Raw genomic sequence first — 26,096 nt, forward strand, 5'->3', positions numbered from 1 at the left:
CCTCAAGTCTTATTGGACGTGGGGTGAAGTTGGAGAAATTTTCTCAACCAATTAAAAGATACGTTGGCGAGAAAGGGAAGTTCGCACAGACGACTTGAAAACGAAGCCTCTGACCCACAGCTGTTGCCGGTGCCGAGGCATTAAAGTGGTTTTTGTCAAAACTAAGATCACGATCCACGGACAGGCGACTGAAGGCCCTGGCGCTGCCTGCGGGTGCAATACAGGTACTGATGCAATGTTTGTTCCAAACAGATGTGTGGCTCTTATTCATTGATAACTGTGAGATTCGTTAGCGTGGATCTTGTTGCTCGTTTTAAAACGACACCATTTCTACCTGTTGGAGGCATTTTGCAACATCTGTCTCCTTAATACCAAAAGAAAGGATTCCTGCGGTATTCTTAGTGCGACTATTTGCAGTACAGAGGTAAAGCCATGCACTGCAGGTGACAACAATCAAAGACTTTATTATGGAAGAGTACAAAGACACGCCTACTCCACTGATATCAATGTCAGTTATAGTACTGGGGTTGAGTGCCTTGAGCTACCCTCCCTCTGAACCCAACGACCTGTAATCAGGCACTTGTAGATCTTATTGTATTTTAGAAAAATAAGCTCTTCTCTTCATGATTTGTCAATAATAGCAATGCATTTTTGTACCTCATAAAACACGAGGTGTCTTTCAATCAGCACGTGTATCCAGTGTGCAGCTAATTAGAATTATTTGACGTGAGCCGATTTGTTTTCAGAAAACCTGGTGTCAAACACCGTCACCTCTGGTCGACTGTGTAGATGGACAACAAAGTACTACAAACCTACATGTCATCTCTGACAGCCAAAACTACAACATTCTCTTCTAGCGTAGAAATACTACACTTGCTAGCTTGACCGATGCAGCCAGCGATACCCTTAAGAAGCTTGTGTCAGGCGTGAGGGTCTCCAGCAGTTGTCTAAGGTTTAATACAGGAGCAGCCGCAGGTGTGAACTGGCTGGAGGTGAAACCTGACGGTACTTCCAGTTACATGCGGTGGATCTTGTCATGATCCATGAACTCTTTGAGGTTCTGCAGGTTGTCCCACCACTTGAAGAGGAAGGTCTGTGCGATCAGGCTGAACCAGGGTGTGATCTCCAGCTCCTTGCGCTTGGCCTTCTCCAGCATCTCCTGCAGCTCTTCCTTGCTCACGTAACAGTGGCTTTTGATCTCGTTGGGGTCCGGACTCAAATCCACATCCTGCAAAGAAAGAGGAAAAAAAAGAAAATCAATGTGAGTGTGTGTGTGTAGTTGCTGCACACAATCACAACCCCAACAATCATTCATAATTCTTTATAAACAACAGTACCTCCTAAAGTGCCATCTAATTCAGTACAACTACCAACACCTTGTGTTTTTTTAGCAGTGTCTTCCTATCCGAGTTGTCATCAAAGTTTGACCTCACTATTGGTAAAAGGAACCCCGCAATAACTGCACCCACTGACTTCAACTCCATCCACCGCCAATAAAGGAAGAGGTCTGGAAATGACGGTCGGTTGAGTCAAATTCAGAGTGCAGACATGTCTTGTGAGCACAGGCGACTTTATACTGAGAAAAACATTGATGTGACATATCTGAAAGAGGTGACAAAGCTGAAACAAAAGATAAAAGAAATAAAAAGGTGGAAGCAACAGGCACACTTTAAAGGTTGACACTGGAAATAAGCGAGTCAACTAAAAATGGGTTTTAGTCACTGATTCCTTGAGCCTTATCTCCTCAAATGTAATAAAATCTGCTGAACTATGGAACCATCAGACCACATTTATTGACAAGAATGAAAGTCTACCATCGCAGCATCTGACTCGCTTCTCGACTACGTGCATCCAGGCAGGTACACAGGCTGCTGGATGTGGAAACGAAAAACTTCGCAAAGCACAGACTGGGTTTAGCTACACAACATATCCTGACGGACAGAACAGCGCTACCTTCTGCATGAAGAGGATGTAGTCGATCTCGTGTTCGCCCCACACGCCGTCAGACTGGGCCTTGTAGTGGATCCTTGTTAGGTAGGTCATATCGTCTGGAGGCACCTGATGAGCCACAACAAGTCAGAGGAGGTCGGACGCAGGAGCAGGTCCCCCACAGTCATCCATTACAGTCGTAGACAAGGACTTAGATGTGCACACACGCGCGCGCGCACACACGTTGTGTTTCCATCCCTTTAGGAGTCATTACATTGACTTTGATTTCATTTCACTTACCGTACCCACTTACCCATAACGACTTCTAGCTGTAGCCCTAGCCCTAACCCAAGTCTCTGGCCTACAATCTAACGATTTACATTATGGAGACTTGCGTGTTTTTCTCCATAAGGAAAGCAAATCAAGAAGAGGGGAGGCTGTTGAAAGATTTCATGTATGTTCCCAAAACACAAGTGATACACGTCCACACACACACACACTTTACCTGTTCCATGGGGATACCCAGTTCTGCTTGAAGCCTCCTCTGAGCAGCTTTCCGCACTCCAACAGCATCCTTCTCATCTAGCTCACTGTCGGTGTGTAGAGGATGGCTGCAGCATGTGTTTGTGAAACACCCTGCAAACACACACACACACACACACACTGCTAAAAGATATGGCTAGCAGCATTGATGGGACCTCAGCAGTTTGTCAAGGAGGAGCCAAACCTTTGCAGGATTTTGCTGACCTGGAAAAGTGATTTTGGCGTCAGACCTCTGTTGTAGGAGCAGCTTCTCTTCACTGTTGAAAATGAAGACACTGAAAGCCCGATGTAACAATCCTGGTGGAAAAAAAAACCACGCAGTTAAAAGGTTTGGTAGAAAATAGACGTGCAGAACAGGAGAGACGGGTACCTTTGTCGATATTGGAGTTGAGGTGGCAGTTTTTCTTGGTGTCAGCTCCGATCCTCTTGTCATTCTCATCAATCAGGATGCACATCTCTGCCAGCAGCTGAACCTGCTTCTCGTCCAGGTGATCTGTGGTGACCTCAGGCATTCTGACCACAGACTGCAGGTGTCTAACGTCACTACAACGCACAGGCAGGAGGACAGGGAAGCTCTTAGGTGCAATCCCGAAACACATCTGCTGATACCGTTTCTGACACCAGAGCTGGTTTTTCCTTCATGTTAACTTTACTATCATTCATGTTGGCAATACCTGTAAGGTAAGTAGTGACTGGCTGACACAGCACTTTTTATGAAGAGAGAGATGAACAAGAACGAGTTAAACACCATTTAGCTGAGATCTTAACACAACATCCCAGTCGTATGAGCAGCTCAGCTATATGATGTATGCCGAGTTGTGGAAAATGTGTCATTCACTTTCAGGTCGTGAGGGAGACGTGCGTCAGGATGTGTTTAAAGCTCTGCAGTTTCAAACGTCTCTCCAACCGCTCGTCTTTTGTTCGATCACCGTGCACACACACACAAGCTCAGCTAACGACACCACCGACGCACTTTAATCCCAGTTAAGAAGCAAAGCTTCACCCAGCAAAGACCTGCAGGCCCACCGGGCTCACCTGAATACAGCTCTGCGGCAGCTGTTCACTGCCGGTCCGGCCACAGCTCCAGTCCAATGCGTAAGAGCCCTGCTGCCGCGTCCAGGTGCGTGTGATTTGAGCACAGAGGCTCCCTCGCAGGACACCATCCGGAGCACCGCCCACACACCCCGCACCATCGCCTGACCAAAACAGAAACCCAATCACGAGGACCGGCGGTGAGGGTGTTGGTAAAACCCGGGAAGGGCTACGCACACCTGAGGGAAGATTCTTGATGAAGTGGACTTCTTGCCTAGTTAGGTTGTCTGTCTGATGACCTAGCAGCCCAAGCATGACCCAAGCAAGAATCCAGGACTTTTTTTTCTCCAGATCTGAACCGCAGGGCGGTGTTCAATCAAATATTTAGCCTGCAGACCTTAAGATAACACACCCACGTGACCAACCTCTGGAATCCCCTGCTGTTAAATGAGGCCAGAGTTTCAGGAGGGAAACTATAAAAGACTAGTTTGTAACCAGGCTGGGTTCCCCATAATTTTGACATCATAAACAAACAAGTAATTTCAAATCGTGTGTCTCTCTGGAAACGCAACAAAACAATATATTGTTGTTGTTATTGAATTTGCTGACGGAGCAAAGCAATACCATGATTTTTGTTTTGCATTACAATATTGGTACTGAGTGATTATGAAAACAAGATAATCAACATTAAACCATTATTATGTTAGCATATTGAATTTCTCAAAGATCCACTTATTTTGTGACATTATAGAGAGTCTTTGATCAACATGAAAAAAAATAAAACAATTCAAATGTTGGCAAAAAAATCCTATTGAACATATGTTTTCATGGTCATTGAGTAAGTCATGCTAATTGTCATCTGAGTTTTGAAGAAATAATCTTGTTAATTAATTTTGATATGATACTTGATGACTACCGGGCAATTAAACTTATATTACTTTTTTTGTCTGTCTCCATAAAAAGTGACTAGTATCTTTCAATCAAATGTTAGTGCCATAAAATGTCGTGCTGCTCTCACTGTGATTCGAAGTAACACAAAATAAGACACTCAAGTGAAGTACAGGCACGTGTTAGTATACTGCTGTGCTACTACATCAGGAAGCCAACTGTCTGGGGCGAATCGTTCCCTTCCAGTCTGATTCCACGTCATGTTTTGTCTTAAACCCTGACCGTCAACACGCCATCGGACCACAGCGCAGCACGACCCGCTCCACCTTCGCTTCTGATAACCGGACAACATGCATTGACTCCCGCAGACACAGCCTGTAGAGAAACCGGAAGGAAGCGCTTACTCACAAGAGGTTTACGTTTTCCTCTGGTTCAGGTAGACAGCCCTCTTTGTTTAAACTCTTCTATTCTGCATTTGTTTACGACGACATTTTACAGCAGAGGACAGTAGTCAACCGACAGTCAGCCCCTGCGTCTGACGCCTCTACTTTTTATTGGATACGTTATCTTTGGCGAGGCTGCCCATTGGCTTATAAAGTGCAAACAGGAAGTTGATTCATCTCTAGGATACGTGATGTGTCATAAGAAAAAAAAAAATCAGATATTCTGATAGTTGTTTGGTACTCTTACCCTTCACTGTAAAAATCACTCACAGATAACATGTCGAAACCTGCCATATTACAGGCTCACATAATTTCCTATGTATTGTTGGTTCGAACGTTACGGTAGACGCCAGGCGGCAGCTAGCCTGCGCTACGCTTCACCAGTGCCGTTGCTAGCTCTCTGCGCTTGCTAGGTATGAAGTTAAGGTAGCAGTGACAGCGGTGTGTGGTTCTTGTATGCCAGAATGTGTTTGTGACAAGTCATGACATGTATATTGTGCTAGTACTATTTAATTTCCAGCTCATTTAAGCAGGTTAATTGTTAGCCTAAGTCGGTTCAGGTGTGTCGTGCAGCTTGACATTTTTGTTGCGGTCTGTTTGCTGCTCTGGTTGCAAAGTTAGCTCATTTAGTTCTCTGTCCACGTAGAGCGCCATGGTTACTGCCCGACACAGCAGTCCCAAAACACCCCCGTGTCATTTCTTGTATTGGCGTGTTTCTCTCAAAATATGTCCAATTTACCTGATTTCATCAGTGTTTTTTTCGCCTACATTTTAACATGCAGTACCGTGATTACATTCATCTGGAATTTAATTTGATTTTGTGTCCAGCTTTGTTCTTATCATGTTGTGTTGTTAAAGATCAGCCAATGTCAGGCAAATATATTTGATTATTTTCTCCAAACATAGTCTTAAATGTTGCTATATTTGTGGCCATATACAGTATATCTCTGTAGAGAAAGCTAGCCTTCCACTGTAACAATTCATGCAGGGGCTGTAAGCTTATTTCACTTCTCTTTTACTGGCAGGCAGGTGGTGCTAACCGATCAAAGTAACCCGCCCAACAACCAACCAACAAGCCCGGCCATTGTTTACCTGCTTGACAGGTCGGGGTGAGTAGGGGGCAGGGCCACACAAGAGGCAGGCGGGATGCCTGTTGAAGGTGGAAGCAGCAGTGGCTCAGTTTCAGCCGCTAGACACCCCAAACAGAAGCGCAAGGCTCACAGTCTGTCAATCCGGCGCACCAACAGCACAGAGGAGAGGCCGCCAGGCAGCCTAAGAGGAGACATGCTGGAGGGACAGGTAAGGGTACAACTGTCTGAAATTTTTGATTGACATGTAGTTGATAAGATGGGTAAATGCATGTAAATATATATTGAAGACATGACACAGCGTTTTATGTTCATGTCCTAAAACCATGCACCACAAGGTCTGTCCCTGCAACTATTTTTGCTTGAGTTGTGTGGTGTTTGTCTGTCATACGTACAGTACCAGCCAGTTTAGCAGTATTGCTAATATTTTGTACTTTCAGTTACAACAGCCACAGTGTCTATACTTGTGTTTTTGACTTGGAGTGTTTCTCACCCAGTCACCCATAAATGTATTTAGAATTTTCTTGAGATTACGCTTGCTTAAATTAAGTTGAAGTTTCATCCTGATTTTTGCATTCTGTAAAATATTATGAGGTGCATGTTGTGAATTTTTGTTGGTTGCTAATACACTGGTACCACCTCCAAAGAGCTACAGTTGATTTAATTCTTCTAGTAAGGGAAGAACATAGGCTTTGGTGAGCAGGCATTTCCTGATTTAGCAGCTTCATTGGTGAGATCATGAATGCCATTCCCTGTTTGATCAAGGACATCCTGGTTGCCACTGTTTGATTGCTGGGTGTAGATTCTTTACAGTCATTTCTGAGATACAAAGAAGAAAGTGTCTATGAACTCGATTGCATCATGGACAGTGACAGATAAAGAGACAAAAAAATACAAGTCATTGACAATGGATGTTTGTTGCCATCGTCCTCAGAGCCAGACAAGAAGATTGATAAACTTCTTACAGAGCTCCCCACAGAGACCAGCAGACTGCTAGCTGGCTTAGTGAAGTAAATGGGAGTAGATAGGAAGTGTTAGCATACCCCTGTGACAAGCAATCACAAGGATCGGTTTCAGAAACTTTTTTAACCTTATCTTATTTTTTTCCAAGAGTATTCCGTCTCATCCTTTCTGACCAAGACTGCCATGATTAGTGGCAGCAGTCGTTCTTCTAGTCTTCAACAAATGCTGGAGGACTTTTCAGCCGCTGCATCAAATCACTGTGATGAGTTAGCAGAGTAGTTCTCTCTGTGTCCCTCATTCTAAAATTACGACATCTCCTTATTAGATTTTTTTTTTTCACAGCAAATGTTATGGACGACCCTATATGCAGTTGAAAAGGATATTTTCTGACTTTAGGCTGAGATATCCAAACACTTCCCACCTACTTCCATTCATTGCGCTAAGCTAATAAGCAGTCAGCCTGTCTCTGTGGGTCTCAGTGCCCTATCACATGCACGCGCGCGCACACACACACACACACACACACACACACGCAAACACAAGAGAAGGGTGTCTATTCTATCATCTTGACTGGGTTTGGGGAGAATGGACAATTAGTGTATTTCTCTAAAGGTCACCATGTTCTTTAAAGCATGTGCGAGTTCTTCAGCATCTACTTTCTCTGTTCTACAACATCCTTGATATACCAGCCACTAAAACTGGAGCTCAGCTTTCACTTGCCTGTTGTCTCATCAAGTTTTAATAAGAGCCTGCTTGTTCAGGTCTGATTAGTCTTTTCATCAGGCCTTTTTATGTATTGCCAATACATGGTGCCTGTTTGTGCACCCAGGTCGCCTCAAAAGTTCCACATACACAGACCCGCTCAACAGCTTTATAAACTGATATATAACACAGAATGCTTTTCTTCTGCATTTCAATGCTGTCATTATTCGTCAGAGTTCGCTTTAGGTTTCAGGGCTGCAAATAAGCAGCTTTGAATACATAATGGCTGCCCGTTGTTTTCTAATTGACCTTTCTTTTGCTGACATGTGGCGCTGACAGAATGGTCAGGTGGTCAACGTGTGCTAAACTGTTGCTTTTGAATGCAAGGCAGAAAAAAAGAACAACGGCCAAGTATTTGGTTTCCTCGTCTTTCTGGGGGTTAGAGAAATGAGCAGCAGCTCTCAAGGCGAGCTGTCAGATGCAGCCTTTTGAATCTGTCGTTTTCATGGCAGGCTTTGCCTCTCTTTTCCTGCTAGTCTGGTAGTTACCTGCCAACTGGGTACTTCCCCGAGTTCCCGATGGAGGTAAGTCTAATGTAGAGGTGAGCTGGTTGGACCCTTGCTGTTGTATGTTTAGAGTTTGTAGGTTGTAGTTCTGCTAGCAGAATGTAGACATAAGTGTTTCCACACCTACAGCTGGTGTCTGATGAATTCAGGTAAACATACAGATTGTGTTTGACAACAGATTTCTGTGGGCGGTTTGTGTTTTGTCAGGCATCCACGCTTCTCTTTCCCCAATGATAATATATTAGATGTTTATGTGTTGGTGTAAGAAAACTTGCACAGCGTTATTTGTCTTTAAAACTCGAGGATGTTTAAGAAACAATAGATGGCAAATCTAAATGAGTACGTTTTGTCTTTTTGCATTTTGTCCAGGACTCAAAGCTGCCCCTCTCCTTACGAAACAATCTTCTCGACCTTTTTGGCCAGATTGAACGCGAGTTTGAAAACCTCTACATTGAAAACCTTGAATGTGAGTAACTCCGTCTCTTCACAATACACTTTTGTAGACCTCTGAGTTCTTGTGAACATACTTTATTGATCCTCAGGTGTTGATTGACTAACCCAGTGTTTTCAGGTCATAGACAGTGTTTGTCTACTAAAACCCTATCACTGTGCTAACATTACAGTACGCCGGGAAATTGACTCTCTGAACGAGCGTCTGACCGGAGATGGACAGGCTGTTGAGGGTGGAGACCCCACCAAGGGAGCCCTGAAAACCAAAGGTATTATTTGCTGCAGTATTTGTTGCTCGATCTGTTGGTGTTCTGTATTTCTTACTTAAGCTCTTCCGAAACTGTGATCTAATCAGTTGTTCAGCTTCTGCGGAAGAGATTAGGGTGAATAAACCTCCGAGAATTAGATTTGATGACGGATACACTTTTTATGTCAGTCCAGTGATTACACCTGCTAAAATGCCAGTCAACATAATGATGTTGCTGCCCATTAGGACATGAGTACTCAACCACACACCATCCTTAGAAATACTAATTATCAGTGAGAGACGCTCTCAATTTACCAGTTGATTCCAACTAGATATTACAGGATGTTGCCAGTTTAACATCACCCGTTGGTTTGTGGACATTTTTTGAGTTTGGCAATTTGGCCGTCTCCATCTTAAAATTTGCATTTAGCACTTACAGCTGATAAGACGAAGCCCTAGTCTCTAATTAGCTAGGCTTAGCTTGGCTCTTCCGTGTTCCCCACTCCATTTCCTTTTCCTGATTCTCTGTGTCCCCATGTCAGACAAGGCTGTGACAAACTGTAAATAGTTTAAAAGGTTGAGTGAGAGTTAATATCAGTGGACTGTTCCAAGAGTATCACGTATCTGGTTGCAGATTGGCTCACAGCCAGGTTATCTTTTTAACCATTTCATAATGATCTATATCAAGAAGCTGTTCTCATGAATAGAAGTTAAGAACATTTGAGTCCTTCCCTGAGCGTTGATCCCTCAATCACAGAAACCCCTCATGATGAGTAAAGGCCCCTGAACCTCCACTGCTGACGGAGGGATTACAGGAAACCCACAGACTGTTGCACTTGTAAAGGCAGCTTTTTTTTTTTTTTAATCCAGACTTTGGACTGCACTCACTGTACAGAACACACCAAGCGCTGCAGGCTGTTTTATTTTTATATTGTGGTTTCTCGTGTCTACCATTTCTAGTTCTAGTATCATTTATACTTGTGACTCAAAGTAATATTGCACTGAACACTTGACTACTTCTCTTCTATGCACATATCAGTATGAATATTATCTTTACTCCCACCTTAATCCTCACTTTAGCACTTTATACTTTATTGTAAATGTGCAGATTATTCCTCTCATACCGTTTTCAGGTGTCTAAGCGCTTGTCTTAACTTTCACGAAGGGTTAAATGGAGCATATATGGCATGAATATTAGCAGCATGTACAGCATGGTTGGCGCTACATAAACCCAAATACCATGTAGAGGATTATGAGGGAGCACATCGATGGATGTTCTGCTAGAATTTATAATTATTTGCAAGGCTTTATAGTGTTAACTGTAATCATCAGCATTACGAACATGTTATAATTACAGTGCATGCACTTATTAATGACGTCAAAGTCCAGAATTTGAACCTATGAATAATATGGATGTTAAAAAAAAAACAGCCTAAAAATGTCCCTGTTATTTCATCACGTATCCAGAGCCTCCAAAAGACTCATGATATTGCATACAAAAACTATAGCCTAATAAGACTCACTGGTGGTGCATGGTTTTGATGCTGTCACTGTGACAAATGCTTCGGTGTACTTGCCAAAGCACACAAAATTAGCAGTGTGCTAAGTCACAGTGCAGTGCATGTTTCCAGATGTCCCCACCACATTTTGTCGTGATGCCACAGACTCAGTAAAACAGCCTCATGTTGTCCCAGTTAGTCAATAAGAAGCTAGGTTCTAGTGAGCTTAGCATGAATGCTGGGAAACTGATCCCCCAGCTCCATGTGACAGGAACATGATCCAAAAATTTGGGTTTGTTGTGTAGAACCTAGAGTGATCGAACATCCTTTTGTCACTAAAAACACAAAAAATTGGGCACACTTGATCACCCTCAGGGTCCATAGGGTCATTAATAACTTGGAAAAGTCATTGAATTCGGAAGTAGCATTGATTGGTTTATTTTTAGGAAGTTATCAAATGTTTGTGGTTAAATTCAATCTAATTTTGAATACTTGTGGTCGGTTCGGATTGACTTAAAAAAATCTTCCGGTTCCTATGGATTTACTTTGCCCATGTTTATGATGTATCAAACTTGTAGCTTGTCATTCATTTTAGCAAGATGAACACAGATAAATCTTGACATGGATTTATCTGTTTATTTTTATATGCAAACTGTTGTTTTAGAGGATGTTCGGTCGAAAAAGTTTCCACAAGGGTGCGGCGAAAAGTGATGGAAATGATTGATATAGATGTGCACCTTTCGACAGACTGGCTGCAGCTCAGTTGCTGCTGAGCTAACCAGCTGCTGGCAGCAGCTTCGTCATTAGTGTGTGTACATGAAAGTGGTATAAAGCTTGAACTTCTGTCTCTTTATTATCATGTTATTTTCTCCGTCTAGTGTGAGGAGCATTGGCAGATGTTTTGAAAGAAGTGTTGTGTGCTGTAGTAGTGACATTGGTCTCAAAGCAGATGTACTGTAACATGGATCACAAGTGCCTTCCTGCTGACCACACGGCAGCGAGAGAATAGCACTGACAACTAATTACCAGGAACACACAACAAAGCGTTGTGCTGTTGAGGTGCGTGCAATTTCAAGTCTTGACGCGTTACCGGGCCATTCCCGCTGTCGTGAAACCAACCACTGAGTTTGTCGCTCAGCCATGTGAATTGCACTCATTGTTGGCTGTTTCTCTATCCCACAGCCAGCCACAGCACCAGTCAACTGTCACAGAAGCTGAAGACAACCTACAAAGCCTCTACCAGCAAGGTACCCGACTCCAGTTATGTTGGCTCAGAAGATGTGTCGTCTGTGTAAATATTTGAGCTGCAGAGATTCATGTCTGGGGTAATGATAACAGACTATCAAAAGCTGCTTTGTTGCTGAAGGAGTGGAGGGAGGCCTGTATTTTGGTGAAGTAATGCTGCAGTTATAGAGTTGAACATTTGGACAAAGTTGCCCCTCCCTTGACTTCTTCCTTTTGAATCTCTTGTTGTAATAGCGACTGTACGCTCTACACGGCAAAATAGGTGGACCTTGCAACTTCGGTGTGGCCACATGGGAATTGTGGGGTGGAGATTCATGGGTAACTTCCTGAATGCACTTCCTCTGTTTGTCACTAAGCATTGTGGGAGAGCTGTGGGCCGAACTTCTTTTTAGCTGAAGTGTGACCTTGACTCCTGATCTCTTCTCTGCTCTGGACTGTCAAAGATTATTTTGATGAGTGGCTGCATTTCTTAGTGAGGGAATGTATTTTTTACAGTGTCCTAAAGGGAAACATATTTTTGAAAATATCCAAGTTCAATTATTCATTCCATTTTCTAGAGGTAGGGTAGAACCTCTGGACCACGTAGCTCCGGTCCTATTGAAATGGATAACTGATGTGGAATTAGTTATCAAAATGGTAAAGTTTATCCAGACTGGCTGAAAACTGACCGATGTGGAAATGATTCATTATAACTTTGAGCAGCTAAAGGGTTAAGCTTGATGATTGGGCCATCATGATTCTCCCCGCACTTGGAAATCAGACAAGAGGAACAATGGGTCAAGGAAAGACTTCACGGATTAACCCATGGACAGAAGTAACTGCTATGATGATATACATCTAACATGTTGTCTGGCTATGGAACCCCTGAATGGCATCGGTGGGAGACATCCTCTGAACCACTTTTATGTTCCCTTGCAAAACATTTTGTAAACATTCCTTTTTATTGTGTGTAGCTTTCAGGGGGCTGTGTGTGTATGGTGGGGTGGCAGGACTGTGCTCACCATCCCCTGCTGCGTGTCGGTCACATCTGATAGAAGCAGCAGAAATTCAAATCCCAAGTGCCTGACTGTTTGACGCGTTCCAACTCTTTCGTAGTAGCAGTTAAAAGAGCCACTAGTGATTTTGTATTCATAGCATAAAAGCTACAGGTACAACTATAGCCACAACTTACACGTATAGAGCACCACAGGGATGACTTTTTTTTTTTTTGGAGGCCAATCTGAAATTTACCATTGCCGTGGGTTACCTCATCCAAAATCCAGTGGGATTTTTTTTTATCCGGATTTTGCAGAAAATGATGAATGATGCCTGCTGTAATGAGACAGTTTGTTTCTTTCACGTTGTGTGGAAGTTTATTTATGTATCTGAGGGCCTGATCCACCACACCCACCGTGAACTTTAGGGGGCTTTGTAGCAGACTAAGAAACATGAACAAAAGCTAATTTTGCCAGGATGAAGAGACTGGAAACTAATGCAATGATCTGCACTAACTGTAGCCTCAGTGCCTGGGTTGACCTTGGCTTGAATGGGCCAATTTTCTCATTGCCCACTGCTCATAGTGCTATAATGACAGGAGAGAAATAAGGTTGTATGTTATTGCTATGTGACGCTGAAGACACCTGACAGACTAAGACAATACATTAACACAGTGTGACACAAGTGAACCAGATGCTTCGCAGCTGCATCTAATGATTGCCAATGATGGAGGCTTATTGCTGTGGTCAGCCGTCAGCTTGCAGCAGCATGTACAGTACAACCCGAGAGGGCACTATGACCAATACAATTATTCCTCTCTCTTTCGTTTGTTCATGTGGGTGACCCCTCTGCAGCATCTAAACTGAACTAACCCCAACAAAGTAGCTAACGGGTTCCATGAAGCTAGTATATATGCATTTATGTACATGTGAGTATTGATTGGTCATCTGTGGCTGCTAGTTGTCAAGATGATGGAACAGGGATAAGCAACTTCATCAGAGTTACTAGAGGAGCACCTAAAATATGTGATGAAACAGATTCATCTGCTATTCATATATGTGTGTGTTTTATGTATATATTTACATATACATATATAATAGTGTATGTATATATGTAATATATTACATATAGTGTATGTGTATATATACATTTATACATAATATATATAAATTAATGGAAGGAAGTAATAAAATGTTATTTTAATAACGATTTTCTTTGTGTGATTATGAAACCAATATAATTAGGATAAAATAAATTCTTGTGTCACAGTTGTTTGTTAGGATGATCCCAAAGTTAATAAATAAACGTGATTGACCAAAACCTTATTCAGATTCTTCTTACCATTTCTAACTTGCTTGAAAGTAAACATAATGCTGCAACAGAAAAAGTTATACAGGGCATTTTAATAAGATAAGAGATACAATAACACAAGTAGTCTAAAATAACGATTCACAGAAATATTAAGAATAAAAATATTCAACTTAAAATAAGAGGCTGTAAATAATGAACACGTTTGGTGATCTACTTACTGTCGATTTTCCATCCATGTGCCTTTGGTATGTACTTTTAATGATAAACAAATTTTTAATGAAACAAACTGTCAGACAAGTTATACTTTTATAAACATCCATCCATCCATCTGTCCATCCATTTTCTATGCTGCTTATCCGTTCGGGGGAGGGGGGGGGTTATAACTAGAGTTGGAATTATATAACCATGAAAAACAGAATTAATTGCAATTTGAACAGTACTACACAATTTTGCAGCAATGGCTTGATTTTTGTAAGCTATTTTTTGTAGGGTATGTTTGTTTTTGTATTTTGATACTAGTTCTAGTTTGTACGTTTGTGTCGAGAAATATGCACTTCAAAATTATTACTAATTTGTGTGCACTTGCCTTGATAACTTGGCAAGCAGACTCAAGATACCATTTGTTTATTTAATCCCAGTCTGAAATTGCAGTGCAGTACACAGTAATCAAACTGGAGCAGAAAAGTAAGCAACGTAATCAAAAGGCTTCTACGATGTCTTTTAGCCTATGTCATGGTTGTGTAGCAAGCTTTTATTTTTATTCCAGTTGTAATGAACAAACCCAAGTAGGCAGCTATGAATGTCTGCGTTTTGTTTTAAGTCACATAAATGCTTGTGTGTATATCAGCCCACCTCGTTGAAATATTCAGCATTGGTTCTGAAAGTTTGCACATGTGCTCCTGTCATCACTTTGGTTGTAGCTGTCACCATTTCAGTCTCCTTTAAGAAGCACTGCGTTAGATTTGGCTCTGGTTCAGTTCAGCATCAGGAGGACTGCTTTTCTCAATTTCCTTTCCCTCTGTGATGCCTGCCTCGCCTCCCTCCCTGTTCAGATTGTGTCCAGCTTTAAAGCCACCACAGGGTCCAGGGCGTTGTGCCAGCTACTGAAGGAGTATTTGAGCCACCGTGATGGGATCTGGGACCTCAGTGTTACCCGAACTCAACCAGTGGTCCTGGGAACTGCATCTGCAGGTATCAAATCACTGACATTTTATTCATTCCTCGCACTGTTACAGTAAGAGGAAGTCGAGATTACAAGTACTGCATTCTTCACTGTCCTTTTTATTTTCACGTGTGCAGTCGTTCAGAATAGAGCATAAGTAAGAGCGCACTACTTAGATTAGTCATCCTCCAGTTACGTATTGTCCTCGTCTGCTCTCCTCAGACCACTCTGCTCTGCTGTGGAGTATAGAGACTGGAAAATGTCTGCTGAGGTATGCTGGCCATGTAGGATCAGGTAATAAAGGCTTCCTTCCTGGAAAAATCATCAATTTGTCTCAAACAATGAAGACGTGTCAGTTGTACATTTAAAAGAACTCACCGCTGGCTCAACTTGTGAGGTGATAGGAACGTGGAGATTTCTTGCTGTTGGCGGCATTCAACTAAAATGTTCTCTTTTCACAGTAAACTCCATTAAGTTCCACCCCACAGAGCAGATGGCCCTCACAGGTACCGATTTAAATACATTTGTTTGGATTGTTGAAGCGGCTACATTTGCCTCTGCCACGTCCTGCAGTTAATTGTACGTTGATCTGCATGTGGTTGTTTTTTGTTTTTGTTTTTTTAATGTGTCCTTGTGTCTCTGCAGCCTCTGGGGACCAGACGGCTCACATCTGGCGCTACATGGTCCAGCTTCCTACCCCACAGCCACCACCAGATGTCAGTGTGAGTATTGTTTTCTTTTACTGCAAGATCTGTTTTCAAGGTTTTTACTGGGAAATGCTGGAAGGGAAATTCACAGTCGCAGGGGTTACATTACAGGTAATTTCTCAATTGCTTTGCACTCTTTTTCATGAGAATATTTTCCGAACAGGTGATCCTTGACTCGTTGGCTTTTTAATCGCGTCCGACCTTAATGTTTGACACTCAGTTTCTGTCCTAATCAGCTATCATTCCTAATGCAGGTTATATACTGAACTCTCTGTGCGCTCGTAGGCTCTATGTGATGATGACCAGGACTCATCAGACAGAGAAGAAGGTGAGGTGGATGGCGAGGGCCCCTGTGAGGTCCCCACTGTCAGGGTTGCCACAGCAACGCTGAAGAGCCACCAGAGTGTCGTCATCGCAGCTGATTGGTTGGTGGGTGGTCGTCAAGTGGTGACTGCTTCCTGGGACCGTGCTGCTAACCTGTACGAGGTGGAGACGTCTGAACTGGTGCACACACTGACTGGTATGCAAACATGCAGAAGTAAGAGAGTATGAATTTCAAGGTTCCCATTTTGGATCATTCACGTTTTTAGTATTTTTGTATTTAGTCTTTTTTTTTTTTTTTAAAGACTACCTTGGGTTGTGTTTGTGTTAACGTTTGTCAGCTGTAGCATGGGGGTGGATCATGGGCCCAGGAAAATGATATACTGAGCTTCATACACAGCATTACCAAAGGATGTTTTTAGAAACCAGAAACTGAAGTTTGAATGATACGAATGTTGTCCAAGCCAACTGTTCTACAGGAGTTCAGACATTTTAATTGCCACTCTCTGCCGTTTATTTTTGTGAGAAGCTGTGACTGATGTGTGTTTAGGAGATGAGAAAATGTGTGTTTCCACTTTCATCTTACTTCTGCAGCCATGTTTTGCTACAGGAACCACTTATGCTACATATTGCATGCTGATTAAGGATTGATCAGGTGAATTTGATGGACCTTATTCTCCTGCGTACAGGCCATGACCAGGAGTTGACCCACTGCTGTACCCACCCCACCCAGCGACTGGTAGTCACCTCGTCCAGAGACACCACCTTCAGACTCTGGGACTTCAGAGATCCGTCCATCCACTCTGTGAACGTCTTCCAGGGACACACTGAGTCAGTCTCTCTTTCTCCCTCGGTCTGTCTGTCTGTCTGTCTCTCTCTCTCTCTCTCTCTCTCTCACACACACACACACACACACACACACACACTAATTGATATGTATTTGTTGATCAGTTTGAGTGATGGCTCGTTTCTGCAGTCTTAAATTGGCCCTCTGGGTGGTGTCGTAGCCTCTCTGGTCTGTGAATCCCTCTGGTACTTTTACAGTAGCACATTAATTCATAGACCTTACTGCTCAAAGCCAAGTCCTCCAGTCGTCTCTGAAGTATTACGGAGCACTTTTCATGACTTAGACACTCTGCTTCTCTTTCTCCCTCTACCTCTCTTCCTCCCTCGCTCTCCTGTTCATTTATCTGTCCGTTTCCATGTTAATCCCCCACTCTGTGTAATTTGGCACTCTGCTCGCTGTAAGCACTCAAGTGCAGCCACTCATTTCGGAGCGATGACTGTCAGGCTTGTCTTTGGCTCTTAGTGGCAGCAATATTTTTAAAGGTGCATGAAGAGTGAGTGTGTTTATGTTCATGTCAACAAATGTATAGCCTGACAGCATGCGTGTGTGTGTGTGTAACCATAAACCTTGAAAATCACACTCAAATTCTCTCATATCAACAATTGCTCTAACATAACAGATAAGCTTCAGTGTTTGACAGTAAATGACAGCCCTCCTTCCTTCCTTTCTTTTTGTAAACGATAGAAATGTAACTGTCTCTCATGCAACCAAACATCTCGGCAGTGCTAAATGCTCTTTATAGCCAACTTTGAACCGTATTGCCTTCAAAGAGATACAAACTATGTAGAAGTACTGAAAACAAACAAGAGTGTGGCTCCCACTTGTCACTTAATCTTTGAGGGAGGTGATAAACGGGTGTAATTTGGCACATTTTCCATGAACGGCTTGGTGGTGTTCCATCTGCTCGTTGGAAATTAATCTACAGATTATATTCTCAATAACTTGTCTGCAGAACTACATAACCAACTTTCCAAAACCAAAACAATGATATTCTTTCATCTGGCGAATACTGGCCAGCTTATCCCCGAAACATACTCTAACCTTTCAAAGATGATTAAAGTGGCTTCAAATAATTAGCTGGCCTTTGACTGACTCATTTATGCACTTCGAGTTGAATCATTAAACCTTTTTCAAAGATGGTAACTCTGCTGGATCTTTTGATATTCATTCAGCACCCATGTATTTTCCAATGTTTTGTTGCATGAGTTGTTATACGGTTATAATGTGTATGATTTAGTAAATCATAAAAGGTTCCATCAATACATCGATTTATTCAGCATCACCTATTTTTTAAAAGTGGGAGCAGTTTGTTGTTTGCTGCAAACATTAACAAGTTGCCATCTTGCTTCTGTCTCTCTTGCTAATTATCCACAATTTCTGACATGATATAATGATGTGGTATTATCTCTCTTTTCCTCCCCTGGAAACAGCAGAGGAGAGGATAGTGTGAAGAATGGTTTAGTTGGCAGAAGAGCTTGAGGGCAGTCAGCCTCCCGTTTCCTCAGTCTTCACTGGCAATTACAGCTAATGCTCCCTGACAGCGAACCGCGGCAGCTAAAAGTGCACCATACACCCTCCATCCCACCACCCGCCATAATTGCAGAGTAATGACAACTGCGCGTGAGCTAACAAAACAGCCGACAGCAAACAAGAAGAGTCAGTGGACTTGCTCGACAAACTGAATGCCGTGTTACATTTGTCTCTCCTGCCATCAACCGCTTTCAAGACATTACATTGTTGTTGATAGAAATGCTTGTGTGTGTGTGAGTGTGTGTGTGTGTGTGTATTTGTGGTCCGGTGCGTACACGTGACTTGACATTGATAGGAAGAACATCTAGGGCTAAATCCCCTTGGTCTTCTTAGGCTGGATTTTTTTCATTTCCATTCGACCTTCTAAGTATGTTGCTTTTACAGACATCCATTGTGACTTCCAGCGATTATGTAAAGATGGATTCACTAATTTTATACATGAATCATAATTAAGGATCAAACCCTCGGTGCTCATAAATGAGTGAGAAAGATTTTTTGTTGTTGTTGTTTGCTGCAGGAATAACAGACAGGAAATGTGGCATTAAGACAATCAAAGAAGAGTGATGATTACAGTAATGAGTCATTCAGCATTCAGCTGGCATTCTTTTGTTTTATCAGTGCTTCTTGCTCTCTGACGACATGCTTTCTCTCAGGAGCAGGAATTTGCAGGCAGTTGCAGGGTAGCTTTCATTTCTGTGTGCGCTCCGGCCCCAGAACCTGAGACCACAGTATTGTATTGGAGTAACTGTTTGTGTTCACTGGTTTCCGTGTCCTCTTCTCAGATAGCAGCCTGCAATGATAACATAGTATAAAACTAAAGGACTTAAAAACACAACCGACTCAATTCAGAGGAGTCGTAGCAATTGAATCAGTTCCATCATTTCCTCTGGACTGGCCGCTGTACTTCATCCACCCCACATCTGATATGTTTCCTCACAAAACACAATAAAAAAAAAAAAGAAAAAAGAGAGAATCATAACGTGTGGATGAACTCAGGATAATTGTATTACCCGACAGATCTGAAAAAAATTAAATGCACAATGTTGTGAGATTAATGTTACGGTGTAAAACTTGCATTCATAGTTAAAAAAAAAAACAAAACAAAGCAAAATCAGATCTATGTCCTAATGTTACCTCACAGGTTTAGAGATGTGCCAGCATTGTAGGAGACCTTAGGGCTCTATAGTTCTGGACACATCCAGGCCACTTTCATGTCTCTGCCTGCTAAGGTCCCTTGATTTCCCCTCCGTCTGTCTTCTACCTCTCTTCCTTCTCCCTTGCCTCCTATCAAAAGGACTCTTGACTTTAGCTGTCAGAAACACTGCTGAGATGCCATTAAGTAGGCCCCCCTCCTTCCTCGCACACATTCTAAAACCCCTTTAACCTTAATCAACCTTTTAATAAATTACCTTGTCTGATTACACCCACACACACACACACACACACACACACACACACAACTCCCTCTAAGCACACGTCCAACCCCTCTTTCTCTACATCTCCCTCCCCACCTCATGTATTCCCAGGTGGGTTGTAGGCTGCAAAGTCATAGGGTGCCTGCCTGTACAGATAGAGCAGTTTCCACGAGCCCCTGCCTCCTTAATAGGACAAAGTTTAGTCCCCTAATTACCCCTTAATGCAATGTCAATTTTAATTATGGGGAAAGCCAATTTTAGCTGGAAAAATTAGAAGTGGAGCCATAGGCAATACAAAGTATGTGTGTTGGTTTGAAGGCACACTATGAAGCACTAATCTTAAACAAGAATCCCAGAGTAGCCTTCTTTTTTTTTTTTTGTCTCTCTCTACGAATGAACATTAAAAAGGGAGGAAGAAGAAGTGCATGACATACAGTAATAAATGAGAAATATTAAAGGTCTATTAAAGGAATGGCTAGGCGTGACCTCAAGGCTGTCATGTGGAGCCGTGCGTTGCAGCCGCGCGGATGTAGGAGGGGACACGGAATAGAGAACGTGCCTGACATAACTGATAACAGGATGTGGCTAAAGATCTTGTGTGTTTGGTAGCGTGTATATTTTTATTCTGTCAGCTATCTGATGGTAGTCAGGGTGAAGCGACTCATTATTATGTGTAAAATATCACAAGAAATACTGAAAGGGTTGGCTTCTTATGACGGAAAGTTCCACTTCTTTTGCACCTCTGAGCGATCGTTAAAAATGTGATGAGAATTGTGCTGAACAATAACTGTACCTGTGGTATTATCAGTTCACTGCCTGGTTAAGAATTGGAACGAAATAAAAATTCCTAGCTCCTGCTAGTTGGCCGTTGGTTGGCTTGGTAGGTCATCAGCAGAGCAGCAAGAACCAGGACAGCATGGTAGGAGAACTGCCGATGTTAAAATGAGGGAGGAAAAAAAAAAAGAAGGATTAGACCAAAAATAAAAGCTGTGTATTATCACTTATGTTGGTGGGTTTGAACTTCTTGATAATCTACAGTACTACTGCTGAAAAGGCATCCTATTTACATAGAGTCAATACTTAGTCCCCTAGGATCCTTATCATTCCAGCCTTAATATGCAAAGAGGTGACAATAGAAAGCAAAAATGCAGATCAATGAGTGGAAATACAAACCTTGGAAAGGTCTCTTAGCACATCTTGACAGCTTCAAACACTTTTGATGGTGTATGAACACTTTCAAGTCAAAATTTCACCCATCAAATTGACTCTAGCTAAGTGACACGGGGATGGCCTGCTTGTGATCCGGCCTACTTCTCCTCTCTCCGCGTTTCGCTGCGAGGTGCAAGCATTAAACTGGTTTAAAAGAGAATCACAGTTGTGCGTCTTACGCCACTCGAGGTGGTAGTTGAGTCGGAGCTGTTAACATTTATCACCGGCGCTTGTGTGGGTCCGTCTCAAGTTCTTGGTGTATGAGTAATAAAACTGTTGCAGAAGTCAAAGCGCAGGCTGTCTCATCTCCCAAATGCGTCACGATGACACGAGCTTCCTTTCTGAACACATAAGCAGGTGTTTTACCTGTTGGAGCCTAAATGTGTAGTAACTGTGTCTTCGTCCCTATGTCCTTCTGTTCATAGCACGGTGACATCGGCAGTGTTCACGGTGGGGGACAATGTGGTTTCTGGAAGTGACGACCGCACGGTGAAGGTGTGGGATTTGAAGAATATGAGGTCGCCAATAGCAACCATTCGCACTGACTCAGCTGTGAACAGGTAGGTGAAGGGAGAGGGACATCACTGGTTGAGATTGTTGGTGTTTTTTTGTTTGTTTTTTTTAAGAAAATGTGGAGAGTCAGTTAGTTAGCGATGCGTCACAGAATCTGGTCGACTGATGCTAAACTACTAGTTGATGTGGTGTGGCAAAGTTTCCAAGGGCCCTTGATTTGATCTTTCAGGATCAGTGTCTCTGCCAATCAGAGGATCATTGCTCTGCCACATGACAATCGACAAGTCCGACTGTTTGACATGAGTGGAGTGCGGCTGGCCAGACTGCCACGCAGCAACAGAATGGTAAGGAGAGAGCCCTCAAGGTGTGTACGTGCGTGTTGCATCAGTCCGTCAGCATCATAAAAATAAGTGTGTGTGTATGCAGGGCCACAGGCGCATGGTGTGTTGTACAGCTTGGAACGAAGAGAACCAGCCGTGCAACCTGTTCACCTGTGGCTTCGACCGACAGGCCATCGGCTGGAACATCAACATCCCTGCCTTGCTGCAGGAGAAGTGATGCCTCTGAGACACAAGCACACACACACACACACACACACACACACACACACAAATCCCTCCATGTATATACTGTATGGTACACATAGACACTGTAATCTGTGGCCTCGTATATGCTTGTGTGTTTACCCTGTGAAACATTTGAACTGTACTTTCCAGTTCCCGCAGCTGTTTATGTTGACTGACGGTTTGTTCTCCGGATCAGTTGAATCTGCATAGCATCTTCTGGTGTGACTGAGAGCGTGTAGGAGGCCACAGCTTAGATCACTTGACGTATTTAGCATGGATTGTGAACTCTAAGCTGGTCAGGCTGATCCAGTCATCCCTAGACTTCCCTGTGATATAAAATATCTAGATATTTGACTCCCAGGTCATAGGCTGCTGTTCATGCCACCCTTATTTAGTTACTGCTGAATGGTCACTCTTGCATGTAGATACAATCTGTTTTGTTTTGTTTTTTCTTGTAAAGTTGTAAGAGAAGCCTTATAGAATATGATATGAAGAAAACAAGTGTATATATTATATACTATGTCGTTGCCTGATAAGTGACCTGCGTTGCAGGTTGTCGCCAGTTCGTGGATTTTAGTGTCTTGTCTCGATACCCAACGTTGAAGGGTTGACGAAGGAAGTGCGGTTCAGTTTTTATCCTTTTAGCGTAACTCCCAATATTCCTTACATTGGAACGAAGCCTTTAGGTTTTTAGGTTCATTGTCTCACCGCGACCGCTCAGTTGTCTTAAAATGTTTCAAGCAGGAAATGCTGTTTTGTCTGAAGATATTCACAGATCATCTATTACAGTACCTTTTGATGCCTTCACCTCACAGCCAGCAACTAAAGATACTGTAACCCCGCCTCGTTCCGTGTTTACAGTAGGATTCGTCGTTATAAGCACGATGCTCGATTCTGCCTTTCGGTCTGGACGAGTGTCAACAGAGAAGCAATAATAGGAAAATGACTGCTGTTCCCCAATCTTTTTTCGAGGGGTTTGAAATGGACATATGCTTACATAATCATAATTAAAGCAATACTTTACCCAGGAAGTGTATTTTGGATTTCTAGCGCTCACTAAGAGGTGCCTCGATTTCACAAAGATATCTCTTCCCTGCTGCGCCTCTTCTTTGCGACTCCAGAATGTTTAGCTTGGAGCTAAACGGCTTCTCATACTCGTCTGCTACAAGCAACCTCAAAACCGTCCTCAAGCTCTCAGGCTCCGTGATTTACTGAGCGCACAGCAGGATAAAGAAGCTTTGGAGCAGATGGCTGTTTGTGGACAGTTGTGCTGTTGTGAGCCATCAGTCGCCATCAGCTTCGAGCTAAATGTATGTCGCTGGCTCTTACTGCATCCTGGGAAGGCAGAGAAGTGAGGCAGTAGTGAGAGAACATCTTTGTTAGCTCAAGACACCGATTTTTGAATACACGAAAGGCAAAATGCACTTTTTAGATGGAGTATTTATTTAAAAATACTTCATATCTGTGGTTGCTCTAAGAGTTACTGCTTAAGCCGTAAGCTGGCCCACTTTTCCATGGCGTCGGTGAAACACAGACCCATCCTGTCCAGGTAATCGCTAACTCAAAGCCCCGTGTTGCTGTGATGCTGTGACGTTTCATGCGTAAGTGAACTTGTTGGTCATTTCTGAGTTTCTGTAACAGTGTTTACACTTAAAACTTGAACGGCACCTTTGTTGTAAATGTTGTTTTCTGTGTGTGAGAACCTCTCTTCATCCAAATACAGAAGCAATAACACTGACCCCGTGTGTGTGTGTGTGTGTGTGTGTGTGTGTGTGTGTGTGTGTGTGTGTGTGTCTGGTGCTCCGGATGAAGCCCATTTCTCTCCCGCTAATGAGCGAACGAGACTTGAAACCCACACCGAATCTTGGCTCAAGCCGATTCCAGGAAACTCTACAGTTGTGCAATATTCAAAATATGAAATCATGCCGTCGTTGTCGCTCTTTACGTGTTAAACGTCATTTCTGTGCTGTAAGAAAACCCCATACCCTGAGTTTCTGTGCGTCTGTGTCTGCCATCAGCGTACATAGGTATGAATAACTCAGCCGCGCCGTGAGCGCTGCTTGTGCCAACTGTACAGTCATAGATGGATTTGAAGTAGCATGAACCCAAAAGTGTAATAAACGTATTAAAAAGCCTTACCAACACATTGAAAGCGGTGCATTAGCCTTATCCTCGTGAGCAGCGATGCGCCATTCCAGATGCCCGTTAAATAACTAATTGTGTTCTGCTGCACAGTGCAGATAGGATTTTTATTCCTGCTTCACTCAGGGGACTCAATCTCACACCCACAGCTATCAGCGTCATTTTAATCTACAGGTTAAAAAAAAAAAAAAGGCGAGTCCAAGTTTCGCCCAACAAATGAATTCTAACTCGAGGAAATGTGATTTGAGATTGATGCATTAAATTATGGCGTGCCAAGAAAATGGGCAGTCTTGGCTTCATTCTAGTTGCTTAATATTCACCTCCAAATTCATTATGTGACCTTCTTTGCACACCCTTACATAAAGTTCATCCTACGAAGCAAAGTAAAGTACATTTTCCCAAGTCTACTAATGTCAATACTGCAGTAGAATACGTAAATATACTGCTTTCATTTTGAGCCTAATTGAGCAAACCCTCAGTCGACCCTTTAAGTGTAAAAGCAGTGAAAGTTGAGAACGTAACTGGTTACCTAAAGTTTTTTTGATTTATTTTTTTAATTTGTACTGGAATATACACAGTGAACTACACTGTACTACAAGTGAACTACACTGTACTACACGTGAACTACACTGTACTACAAGTGAACTGGAAGGTGCGCTGCAAGATGTGTAGCAATATACCAATATAATTCTTACCCATTTTAGGATTTTACCATTTGAGTTATACTATGAGTGGAACTATTTACTGTAAAATGAGTAGTTTTTAATATAAAAAAACTTTACTTGTTATGTCGTCTTCATCCACTTTTGATTTTTATGAGATTATACTTTAGATTTAGCTTTTAGTGTAAGAGCGATAACGTTTGAGTCGACAACATTATTTCCTCATTTTGGATTTGTTTATACCTCACATACTGCAATATAGGCAGTACAAATTAAGTACAAGTAAATTCAATATACTTTCTGTGTGCTCTTCAGTGTAAGCCAGGCTTTGTTGACTTTATCTTGGGTAAATATATAAAATTATCTATTTTATGTTACAAAAGATGTGCACTGATAGCGCAGCAGAATAAGCTTCTTTTTGTAAGGGTACGTTATGAGAACGAGCACGTTATCTCTGGCACTTTCCTATTTCATGTGTTTTTCCCAAGTCTTTTTTTTTCCCCTCCATCGTTTCTGACACAAACGCCCCGTCTTTTTATCCACAGTTGTGAGATGTATCGTTCTAAAAACACATGGTGGAGATGTGAAAATGAATAATGATGTCTGGTGTTAATGAGTGGGAAGAATACACCGCATGAACACCTGTGCAGGGTGCAAACAGGAACAGGAATTTTACATGTGGCTGAAGGTACACATACACATAGTACACATAGTATATGGAAGTTCTGCAAGTTCTTCTTTAATTAGAGCTTTACATGGCAGCTGTTAACTTGCACATTTGGCAACACACTCCTCTGAAGTTGACTCAACAAAAGATGGTATAATTGATCCTCTCTGCAATGCTTCTGTCCATCAAGAGACACATTAAAGACCTGGAGGATGAGTGGCTGTTGGGTAAAATAAATAGTTTGCAATGTAAAGGCCATCCATTTTCTACTGGGGGGTGGGGGGGGTGGAGCCTATCCCAGCGGCTACGGACGAGAGGCGGGGTTCACCCTGGACAGGTCGCCAGTCCATCACAGGACCAACACATAGAGACAGACAACCATTCACACTCACAGTCACACCTACGGTCAATTTAGAGTATCAATCAGCCTCGTCCCCTCTTGATGTCTTTGGACTGTGGGAGGAAGCTGGAGTA

At 42.6% G+C, this 26,096-nt stretch overlaps 2 protein-coding genes across 6 annotated transcripts; one reads left to right on the plus strand and one right to left on the minus strand.

The window, feature by feature from the left end:
• Window positions 1-443: 443 nt before the first annotated feature.
• Window positions 444-4,939, minus strand: idi1 (isopentenyl-diphosphate delta isomerase 1). Of its 3 annotated transcripts, none has more exons than XM_086191169.1 (7): window positions 4,801-4,939; window positions 3,508-3,668; window positions 2,843-3,015; window positions 2,677-2,769; window positions 2,435-2,565; window positions 1,954-2,058; window positions 444-1,228 (listed from the first exon to the last, which is right to left on the minus strand). In XM_086191169.1, the coding sequence occupies exons 2-7, from the start codon at window positions 3,663-3,665 to the stop codon at window positions 1,016-1,018; spliced, it is 873 nt and encodes a 290-aa protein (XP_086047295.1). In that variant the 5' UTR covers window positions 3,666-3,668; window positions 4,801-4,939; the 3' UTR covers window positions 444-1,015. The 3 variants fall into 3 exon arrangements, with proteins under 3 accessions (XP_086047295.1, XP_086047296.1, XP_086047297.1); XM_086191170.1 differs by having other exon boundaries at window positions 3,508-3,743; window positions 4,801-4,933; XM_086191171.1 differs by lacking the exon at window positions 3,508-3,668 and having other exon boundaries at window positions 4,801-4,927.
• On the plus strand, window positions 4,644-25,903 carry LOC147241861 (WD repeat-containing protein 37-like). Of its 3 annotated transcripts, XM_086191168.1 has the most exons (15): window positions 4,644-4,828; window positions 5,861-6,134; window positions 8,524-8,620; window positions 8,778-8,873; window positions 11,533-11,597; window positions 11,830-11,913; window positions 14,934-15,072; window positions 15,266-15,337; window positions 15,505-15,549; window positions 15,689-15,765; window positions 16,036-16,270; window positions 16,761-16,902; window positions 21,498-21,632; window positions 21,815-21,929; window positions 22,012-25,903. In XM_086191168.1, exons 2-15 carry the CDS (start codon window positions 5,982-5,984, stop codon window positions 22,141-22,143), a joined length of 1,587 nt encoding a protein of 528 aa, XP_086047294.1. In that variant the 5' UTR covers window positions 4,644-4,828; window positions 5,861-5,981; the 3' UTR covers window positions 22,144-25,903. The 3 variants fall into 3 exon arrangements, with proteins under 3 accessions (XP_086047294.1, XP_086047292.1, XP_086047293.1); XM_086191166.1 differs by lacking the exon at window positions 11,830-11,913 and having other exon boundaries at window positions 4,647-4,828; window positions 22,012-25,900; XM_086191167.1 differs by lacking the exons at window positions 4,644-4,828; window positions 11,830-11,913 and adding an exon at window positions 5,014-5,248 and having other exon boundaries at window positions 22,012-25,900.
• The last annotated feature ends 193 nt before the right edge of the window (window positions 25,904-26,096 follow it).

The sequence above is a fragment of the Aulostomus chinensis genome, chromosome 21 (genome assembly GCF_037954235.1).
Source record: "Aulostomus chinensis isolate RoL2024-O1b breed Wild chromosome 21, RoL_Achi_v1.0, whole genome shotgun sequence".
NCBI classification, from domain to species: Eukaryota; Metazoa; Chordata; class Actinopteri; order Syngnathiformes; family Aulostomidae; genus Aulostomus; species Aulostomus chinensis.